The sequence below is a fragment of the Chaetodon auriga genome, chromosome 2 (genome assembly GCF_051107435.1).
Source record: "Chaetodon auriga isolate fChaAug3 chromosome 2, fChaAug3.hap1, whole genome shotgun sequence".
Classification (NCBI taxonomy): Eukaryota; Metazoa; Chordata; class Actinopteri; order Chaetodontiformes; family Chaetodontidae; genus Chaetodon; species Chaetodon auriga.
In genome coordinates, this window is record NC_135075.1 from 12,273,926 (window position 1) to 12,284,403 (window position 10,478).

The 10,478-nt window shown below is 42.0% G+C and overlaps 2 protein-coding genes across 2 annotated transcripts; both read right to left on the bottom strand.

The window, feature by feature from the left end:
* Window positions 1-310: 310 nt before the first annotated feature.
* LOC143328375 (heme transporter hrg1-A-like) lies at window positions 311-5,311 on the bottom strand. Its single transcript, XM_076743478.1, has 3 exons — window positions 4,795-5,311; window positions 2,923-3,090; window positions 311-1,540 (listed from the first exon to the last, which is right to left on the bottom strand). Exons 1-3 carry the CDS (start codon window positions 5,084-5,086, stop codon window positions 1,404-1,406), a joined length of 597 nt encoding a protein of 198 aa, XP_076599593.1. The 5' UTR covers window positions 5,087-5,311; the 3' UTR covers window positions 311-1,403.
* A 494-nt stretch (window positions 5,312-5,805) lies between these two features.
* On the bottom strand, window positions 5,806-10,436 carry LOC143330550 (uncharacterized). Its single transcript, XM_076747218.1, has 4 exons — window positions 10,177-10,436; window positions 8,780-9,219; window positions 8,362-8,408; window positions 5,806-8,270 (listed from the first exon to the last, which is right to left on the bottom strand). Exons 1-4 carry the CDS (start codon window positions 10,352-10,354, stop codon window positions 7,316-7,318), a joined length of 1,620 nt encoding a protein of 539 aa, XP_076603333.1. The 5' UTR covers window positions 10,355-10,436; the 3' UTR covers window positions 5,806-7,315.
* Window positions 10,437-10,478: the final 42 nt, after the last annotated feature.

A 10,478-nucleotide genomic window follows, 5' to 3' on the forward strand; every position in this document is an offset into this window, starting at 1 on the left:
TGGGTGGGAAATGTGGTTCATTCCTCTCATGACGCAAATCCCACACTTAATGCCCAACACTGACCCCCCTGACCCTGGCTTAGCAGGAAGAAGAATGTGTAGCACCTTCAGTCTGTCCTCCGAGACGCTTTCTCATGTTACATGGAAGTCACAGGGCTTATGAAGAGAATAATAAATTGTTTTGTTTTTGGTCCTTTTTCTTGCTGCCTTTGCAAAAGAATTCAATTCATTGGAGGAACAGAAACTGTCCAAAAAAAACCCCCTTTTTTTCTAGCTGCTTAAAAAAGAGGGACAGTTGTCTGCACACACCGACGGACGAGATGTCAAAAAACATTTTATTAACATGATTTTCAGACACACTCTTATACAAACACACACTCCTACAGTCAGTCCAGTGATATATGTGGAGACAAACTTTTAAAGGAAATACAGAAAAATAATCTCATGAAGCAACAATATAAATGTCATTAATGGTTTCGATCAGGACAATATAACATAAAGCCACATGCATGCACATTAGTGGTATCACTGTGTCAGGAATTAAAGCCATAACTGAGGCCCGTTTTCACACTTATTTTCCTTTGAGAGTTTTTGTCTCACTGATAAAAATAATACAAAGATCACTCTTCACATTAAAAATGCCCCTTCATGGTTCAGACATACATTGAAGCAGGACACGTGGTGCTTATTTGGAAGTGCACACGAAAGCCTTCACGTTGACGCTGCAGGATTTTGGGTGACCTGCCCTCTGTGAGACCCTGATGTACGTCAACTTTAAAGCGCTGTGCTCACCACAGGACTGATGCCTTGCGATGTTGTACAGATTTCATCACTTGAGCGCTCTGTGCAACTTGTTTTGGAAAAAAAAAAAAAATCCCGTCATCATTCATTGAACCAGAAAAAAATTAGACAGAATGCGTAGATGTAAGTTGGGATGTCAAGCTTATGTGGTGTTTAATTGTTGGAAGGGTGACGCCCTCTGGTGGCTGCAGCGTAAAACTGTGACTGGAGTGTCTTGAAAGCCAGCGCTTCCCTCCGCTGACTCACGGTTAAAAATGACCACATTTTGGTTTTGTCTGGAGGAAGTTGTGCAGATGCATGACTAAGCAGGACGTGAAGGAAGTGAAAATGTAAAATCAACCAAGGATCATAGAAAATACAGCTGGATTTGTAAAGTCAACAACAAACCCTGCACACATGATGAAAAAGGAGAGGAGGTTTGGGAGTATAGGCAAGGGAGTACCCAGGATCAGGTTGGTCAACCACAGCACAAAGTATTTCAACCTCTGATTCCTCTTTAAATGTCCTCCATCCCGTTTGGACTGCAGCACTCTCAGGCTGGGAAGCCAGTGCAGTGAGCGTACTCCGAGGTCTGCGTAGTTCCTGCTGGATGTGATATCCCCTCAGAAGTCACTGAGGATGCTGATATCGGCAAACTCTTTGCGGTAGCGGTGAGCGGACAAGGTGAGCAGGAAGGACCACTTGAGGGTCATGAAGCTCCACACACAGGACAGGTAGAGACTCTGAGGGTCAGTGAGGGCTGTGGGAGGGACAGACACAGATACGGGAGTACTTGTCATGTTCATGCATGCACATGGCCGGACATACAGGAAATAACATCACAAAGAACCTGGCTGCAGGGATTTGCCTCCATTCAGCCACAAGAGCATCAGTGAGGTGCAACACTGACGCTGGGTTTAAAGGCCAGAGACCATGTTTATCAGTACTTTGAAGAATTACACTTAGGAATATTTGAAAGATGCAACTGAGGAGTGAAACAGTTCTTTCCTGGAAGCGACAAGTATGACATGTTTATCAAGAGACCTATTTGATTGATCACATGATGAGTTTACCCTACGTCTGCCATATTAGTCAATCTTTTAAAAAAAAGAAGTGAAAGAAGTGATACAGTATGATATTCTGCAAACACATGCATGGTCTTGATTTTTCTAAAGTTCATTTATTTGCGTGATCTCACAGCAGCATTTAAAATGCGAAACTAACAACAATCCAATATGTTTGTAATGTAGAAATTGGGATAAAATAAAATGAAATTGGTTGAAGTGGAAACAAACTGGAGCAGGAAAAGAATTTCTGCTGCTTGTAAACAAGTTCTGACAAAGACATGATATAATGAGGAGCGTTTAGTACATTATACCTACTGCTACAGCGAACATAGTATAATTCTATTATATATTACCAGTGTTATGTTAGTAGCCCCTGTTTCTGTACTGCAGCCATCAAGGTTTTTTGTTTTTTTTTTTAACTTGAGGGAAATTACATAAATAGCTTTTATTCAGTTTACAAGCAGAGGTAAAAGTGATGGATTTGCACTTACGGCCCAACCCATGAAAAACAGAGATGGCAACTTTTCCATTAATAGCAGCTTTGAGGAATGAAAATGTACAGCAGGCTGCATTTTATGCAAGAGGAGTGACACTTTCTGGCATTTGCTTACCTGGAGGAACCTGCTCCACCAACCCTTTAGGGCTGTTTAAACATTCTGGGAATTGTAGAGGATCTGCACATGAGGTAGACCTAAAAGATGCAGCTTGACGAGCTGGGACACCAAACTCTGCTGGGACTCTCTAAGCAGTCGTCTGACTGATCAGGTCATCCAGGCTCTTTCAGCTACTTTATCCCAACCTGTCCTGCATCTTTTGGTATTTTTGTTTTCTGTGATTATTTACAGGGCTGCACACTTTGCGGTAAAACTCGCTTAGCACTGGGTGAAAAACAGCAGTAAACATCAACTGCATGATATGATAACGTCTTGATTATTTATTAAATTTATACTGTGTGTTCTGTGTGGTGACAAACAGCATCTGGCCTGATTATACCACAGTACATAAACACATGTGGTGAAGAACAGCGTGTGCACACAAGTTATGTCAAACAGGAAAGCGATGAAGAAGAACTTACATTCCTTGTTGTTGATGGCAATAGACAGGAAAATGATGAAGGCCAAGACCGCCAGTACAGAAAAGAAAATGCCAGCGAGGAAGAACAACTTGAGGCCCTTCAGCCAGGTCCTCCAGTAGTCCTGCAGGTACATGATGTGAGTGATCAGGGTCCAAAGTGCCAGCACACCTGAGAGACAAGCACAACCTGCACGTTAGCTTCAGAGGACTACTTTTCATAAAGGAGGAGTTTCCACCTGACAACTATAAATTGATGCAAATTTTCTGAAGTGCACTGAACATTTTTAGATGGTTTCTTACATCGGGCAGCCATTGTTTCCACGTTATTTAAATACGCTGTGAAAACAAACTTTTTGCAAATCTGAATGTTTTTTCTCTTTGATAAAGCCACATTAGTGTTGGATTGGAAAGCACTCAAATGTAAAGCACTCAAACGCAACTCCATTGTTTTATAGCAGTAATAAGGATACTGTGAATTTTCAGCAAATGACTTTCAAACTCTTGATGTCATACTTTCCTTGAACGCACCAGCGATGAAGAGTTTTCAAAAGAGTTTAGACAAATATCTCTAATCTGATGGGGTGCTTCTCCAAAAACTGTGTCAAGTATACAATGAGCTACAACACGGAAACACACCTTTGAAGGCAACACACTCTCAGCTGATCATGTGTAACAGCCTGAGTTTGGATGGTGATGAGGGGTGAGTGACACAGCATATTGACAGCTGCTGAGTCAATCACTCACACTTCTTTCTTCATGTTCCTCTTTTTTTAAGGCTGCAGTGATGTGAGTCCCTGCCAGATGTAAGAGTCAACACAACTTTACAGCAACAAGCCTCACTGAGTGTGAAACTGCAAGCGAATGAGCTGAACTGCTTCAGTGTTTTGTTTGTTGGGGGGAAAACTTTAGTCACTTTGCTCTTTAGTTAATATGTGTGCATGTGTAATAACCACAGCACATCCTGTGAGCAGATGAGTGCAGAGGTTATAGATATAGACTTTCAAAACTCAACAGAGGCTCAAAGGTCAGATCCACAGAAACAACACTTTACACAGCCCATTGCATAACTGTGCTGAAGCCAGCCATTCTCTCCGGGACAGGACGCTGTCATTTATAAAATCGCTGACCTGTGCCCAACGTCATGTGTAAATTAATTTTAACACTCACAATGTAAAAACAGAATCACACTTAGAAATGACTCCAGTCTCCAGAGGATCATACTCACAGTAACATTCAGTCTATAGTAAAAGCAAGTTTTAAGCCTTTTTGTTCCTTCCAAGCAAACACTGGTTTCTATTCGTTTAAGTATAATGTAAAAGTCGACTTGCAGAGGCTTGAAATAAATAAAATAAAAAGAGTAAAGGTTATTAAACACCTTTACTTTTTTCATGGGGCGTGCAAAAACCCTGGCATTGAAATAATTGCTATTTTAACATTTTAAAGCCAAGAGAAAACACAGTATCCCACATTTACCACGTGTGGCTCATGTTTAAGCACTTCACAATACTTTTTTTTTTTTTTTTATCTCCAACTATTATCTATGATTGTTTTGATTTTTGCATCACTCCTAAAGTGGCACTCGGTCACTCTGCTGCAAGATATAAAGCCCTCATATTAAAAACCAATAAGGTCACTCTGTTGTGTCAGACTGTCGATCAGCTGACGCGTCTGCCCTTCAGAAACAGCTCTGACCTGTGATCTCTGGCTCACTAACCACAGGCTCATTTTACGATCAGTGTGTGCAGTAACTGGACCACCTACAGCCCGAGGAGGGGGTCACTGGCGACTAGCTGAAGGCTGGAGTCCAAACACGGACATGTCAGGACACCTCTGCCTTACTGTAACACACGCAGACACACGGTGTTTACTCTACCTGACAGTCCTCCCATGGCTGCAGTCCACGGCTGGTTGAACGCGATGTTCCACACCAGGAAAGAGGAGAAGCCCATGAGAATACCGAACGAGGCATAGCCGATGCTGATGTACGTTTTATTAACGCCCATGATCACAAAATAACATAGACACACAAAGGTGGTCGGAAAGCGGAGACTCCGGCCCGACGGGACGAGGATCGAGAGTGTGTGAGTGTGTGTGTGAGAGAGAGCGAGAGAGAGCGAGAGCGAGAGAGAGAGAGAGAGAGAGAGAGAGAGAGAGAGAGAGCTCATTTCAAAACGACTGCATCCGGTTAATCTTCAAACAGCCTGAGGACAAAACTTGTTCTGCTGACTAATGGTTGCTGTCTCACACACACACACACACACATGGTAAGCGTGAACCATGACAAGGCGTTTCTAGTGAAAAGTGTTGTCTTTTTTCAGTCCCGATGCAAAAAAAAAAAACAAAAAACAAAAAAAAAACCGCTCTTCCACTCTACGTCACCGCTCAGTGATGAGTGGCCACAGCGCCTCCTGCAGGAGCAGAGGAGAACAATAACATGTCAACATGTCCCCTCGTGGCACACAGCACCGAGCTGTCTGTCAAAATAACACCTGGACAAAAAATGTAGGATTTTTCACCACTTTCAAATACCTTTTAAACAAAATGATTAATCAAGAAAACAGCCCACCAACGAATTGATGATGACAATAATAATTCCAATAATTTTTTTTTTGGCCAGTAACTCATTTGTAGACATGGAAATGTGCAGTGCTCCACATCCAATTATCTGGGATGTAGGTGTGGTGCTGTGTAAACAGACACATCAAGATTATGAAAATCCACTCAGGCTCTGAGACGCCAACCAGAAGTAAAACTTCACCATCTGTAGATGACTTCTGAAGCATGTCATCATTTCAAAATCTTCTACAGGTACTGCAAACAAAAGTACTTAGACAATTTATTCAAGTGACGAGCTTTCATGCTGATTTGTTTTTGTGCCGTTCAAATGGCCCCACAGGACTTCAAACACAACATTAGGATTAAGACTGCAGACTAAGAGAGTACTTAAGACAGGCTTAATGTGTTAGAGAGGATTTTTATGTTTGAATATTCAAACTTTCGATCATGACGTTTCACAGTCACATTATCACTGGATTATCTGCTCTGGTACTCAACTGAAATCACATTTGTGCCAACCTGCAACCCACAATCTGCGGTGCTTCTTATCCATGAGCTTACAGTGACTGAAATCTTGACCGAACATTAGAAACATGATGCACAAGAGTGAAAAAAAAAATAGAAAAGGCTATATTTCTGAAAAACATTCATGCCTTCATAATTAAATTTTCTAAAATAAACAGTTAAAGTCACAATACAAATACTGCAAGAGGTGAAAAAGTTGACATTTCAGCTGAAGTGTAAACGCTGAGTGAAGTTGAAGCGTCAGCACTGACAGCACTGGGAGAACATTATGTATGAACAGTGGAAGTTGTGGGAGGTAGAGGAGGTGAATGCAATTTCTGTTGCCGTTAAAAGACCTGATAGAGTTTAATGATTCAGCGGCGAAATAAATGTCAAGTGACATGTAAAAAAATACACGTTTGAACATTCAAACCTTCTGTTAAAAGACATGATGCGCTGTGCTTTGGTAGGAAATTTCCCATTTGTGCCAACATATGAACGTGTGATGCTTCTGATATTTAGGCATACTGTGATTAAAACCTTGATTATTACAATGTAAGACACTGAACACTGAAACAGTTCAATAATATACAGACAGTTAATCAGCAATCATTTTAGTAGCTGATCAATCATTTATGTATTTTTCCCCTTCACCTTCTCAAATGTGTATAAATTGCTGGTTTTCTGAGTCTTGCATCACAGTTTACTAAATACCATCTGACATAACTGATGTGAGCTACACATGCTGCAGGATTTTCTGACATTTTGTAGACTGAATAATTATACGAATAATCGAGTAAATGATCAATAGATGAATCAATGGTTAAAATAATCTTTCCAGTAGGTGCAGCTTTATGCCAGGGCACATTTGGAAAAGAGCACAACTAAACAGCTAAACACGGCAAACGTCAAGTGAAATTCAACTCTGAATAGCATACAGGATGTGGCTGCCTCCAACAGTCGTTTCAAAGTCAAACAAAATAAGGATTAAAACCGAATGCAAGCCCAATGAAAACATACTTGAATGATATAAATCTAACCCCTAAATTCCAAGCGTTCTAGACAATACTTGCAATTCCACCAGGTGCGCCTCGTCGTGCCCGGTGGAATCCCCAGGAAACTGAATAAATGACCACAAACTTCCTCATAGCAACATTGAATGAAACTCGTGACAGATTACATACTTGACCATGTCAGTTGAACATTTGCGGTCAAAAAAAAAACCCACAGTCAAGTCATTTACCGCCTGTTAAAATTCACATCCAACCACCTGAGGGGAACAGCATGTAGTGTGTAACGTGACGGTGCCGCAAGCACTCCTCATGTGAAGTCATTTAAACTAGACTTGGCAGGAAGTGATGGAAAAAGAAGTTATCCAGCTTCCTCCTCATGATTTTCATGAGAGCCTTGTCTCGGTACAAGCGTTGAACCAGTATGTCTTCTTTGGAGAACACCAACAGATCACACCACGAAGCGCCAGTTACCATCATCTCTGCTTGGATGTGCCAGTAGTATGAGTGGGTCTTCTTCAGTTGTAAGACTCCCTCCCGGCAGACCAGGAACCCGCAGTCAACGAAGCTCCGGAACCGGACGCATTGGACGAACACCAGTCCAAAACTGGGCTCCTCGTTGGGGTCGTACACCAACCCGTCAGGAATCGCCCCCAGCCACGGAATGATGGGATGGACAATGAAACCGCAGGGGTACCAGTTGACGCACAGATTCTTACAGTACACCCGAAGTGCTTCAGTCTTTGTTTCCTTGTCTATCTGTGCCGACTCGCACCTGGGGAGTCCTTTCTTTATCTTAAATATCAGGTGTTCCACCTGGCTCTGTCCTGGTTTAAATTTGCAGATCTTTCTGAAACAGCTGGTCAAACGCAGCTTCTGCAGGCCCAGTACTAAGTCCTGGCGTCCACGTGTGGAGTACTCCAGACAGTGTGCTGCGTTCCAGGTGATCTGCATGACATTCACCTGCTCCTGCTCCCTGGCACTAAGGGGAGGGAAATCTGATCTTGTCTCTGTGTGGTAAGGCAGGGGAAACTGCGGTCGAGGAGGAGCATCGACATGAGGCTTGTAATCCTGACTTGATGGCACAGGGAACTGGTATGACAGGGGGCAACCTTTGGGGACTCTACCAAAAGCACAGTCCACGAAGTTCACATCTGCTGTGAGGCCCATTTTGGTGATCAGAGGCTTCTCGTCATCATCCTCGTAGGCTTCAGTGAGCCTTGCCAAAAAAGACTGGCAGTCAGCTGGGACAGCAATGAAAGATTTGTAGGGTGCCATCCTGTATGAAACAGGTTAACATCATTAGCTATGTAAGCAAACAGATGGAGCTGGAGAAGAAAAAAAGCAGTCATTCGGAGTCACACTCTTACCTCGGCAATTCCACCATGGTTCTCTGCAGGGAGCACTTTGACTTCTTCTATTTTGGAGCAAGAGTTCCAGCCAAGAAAAGAAAGAATCATTGTTTCACGTGAAAAACAAACCAGTTTGTGTCTCATTTGATCAATAACCTCAAGTTATATGTAAGCAAAAGGCAGGCGCAAGTGAGCCAGATGAGGCAAATCTGGATTTCTTGCTTTGAGAACTGCTTATGAAAAATTCACAAATTTGCTGAAATTTAGTCAAAGAGTGATTTAGCTGTGTGGTGTCAGAGTGACCTCTGGAGGCAATTCTAAGATTAAACACTGAAAAAGTGATCCGAAATAATTTAACCTTTACCATCACCTGTGATCTCAGCTGCCAGCTGGTCTTTTTGATCTATGGGCTTTGAAGGCACTGACACAAGCTTACCTTTTTTGTTGGTGTTTTATTTTCTTTTTGAGGTTCCTGACTTCCACTTGTGCTTTCTCTGCTCCTGAGTAGCTGCTGTAAATCTGTGAAGGCTTCTGAGTGCGACAAGGACCAGCCCTCCTGTTCATTATGTGCCTCATCTGCGGACAGAGTGGCTGAGGAGTCGTGCCTCTTGTCCACCTCTTTAATGTGGAATGAGTCAGTGATGCAGGGCATGTTTGAGTCGTATTCTTCTGGGTCACTTTTCACAGAACCTGGAGTGACATAGTTATTAGCGTCCTCCAGCTCTTGTTTTTCTTCTGGTCCCCAACTTATGTCACATTCAATTGGCTCTTCTTTAGGCGTTTTAGGCACCGGCTCAGATATTTGCTGGTCCACTCGGATGTTCAGCTCAGGGGGCTCGCTGACATCTGTGGGTGCTGCAGTGTACTGACTGACATCTATCAAGGGCAAAAAGAAAAACACCAATATTTACTAACTGAACATCTCTTGCTTCACTCTGAGAACAAACAGTCTATAGCACTGACCCATACAGCTGTAACTCCTTTAGTAACTTACACAACATGAAGGGCAGGGTAAAAATACTCACTCTGCAGACAAAACTTTCAGAGGGACATATAAATTGCTTTGATGCATAATCATCATCATCATCATCATCATCATCATCACCAACTAGTACTCATAGCTGTAAAATAAAAGTAGTTAAAAAAAAACATACATTTTCTCCTGATGATGGAGTATACATCTGTTTTGTTTTTTAACTATGCTGTGTGCACTTTTTTACCATTTTTATCAATTCTTTCATTACACTCATACATTCTAGATGTTCAATGCTTTTATCTTGTTTCTTTTGTTTTTCTAGCATATCTGTGCATATTATCTGGTCTACAGCTGCAACAATTACTCGATTAGATGCTATCTATTAGATGAATCGGCAACTATTTTGATCATCGCTTAATCGGTTTGAAAATTCTGATTCCATCTTCTTAAATGTACAATACTACTAAATTAACTACCAAATACTAAATGAATAATCAATTAATCTAGATGACAATCCACAGAGTAGTTGATCATGAAAATAATCTTTAGTTGCAGCCCTGATCTGGTCCTGCACAAACAACGTTTCACTTCCAAAGTACTTCTACAGTTCTAATTATTAATTAAGTGAAAGTGCTGAGCTCGACATCGCTTCCATACATCTCTGAAATTCCTTTACAAACCACAACACAGTGACATCCAGCCCTGGATTAGCTAGACTGGAATAGCTAGCTAGCTCATGTTCAGGTCAATGCAGAGACTCATAACTTTGCTGAGATTCAACGACTCAAGTTCAGTCGTAGCGGCTAACGTGAAAATGTGTCCGCCGAGACTTAAAAAATGAAACCAAAGTGACAAACCTATCCTCGGTAACTTTATCTCGGGGCTGAGCACCATGTGAAGTATGTTCCGCAGACGTCTGTTTTCCTCGTAATATGCCTCCACAATAGTTTCAACCTCTTCAAAAACCTCCACAGCCACGGCCGTAAAGCGTTCAGTTAGAAAGCTCCGAAAATGCTGGTGCCTGCTATGGGACATTTTGAACTTTAATGTTACTTGAAACTAATGTTACATCAAAATATTTTGATTTCAGCTTCGCCTCCACTACTGTGAGCTGCAGCGCGCGCAGTACCTCAAAATCCAGGAAGTAACATTGATGGCA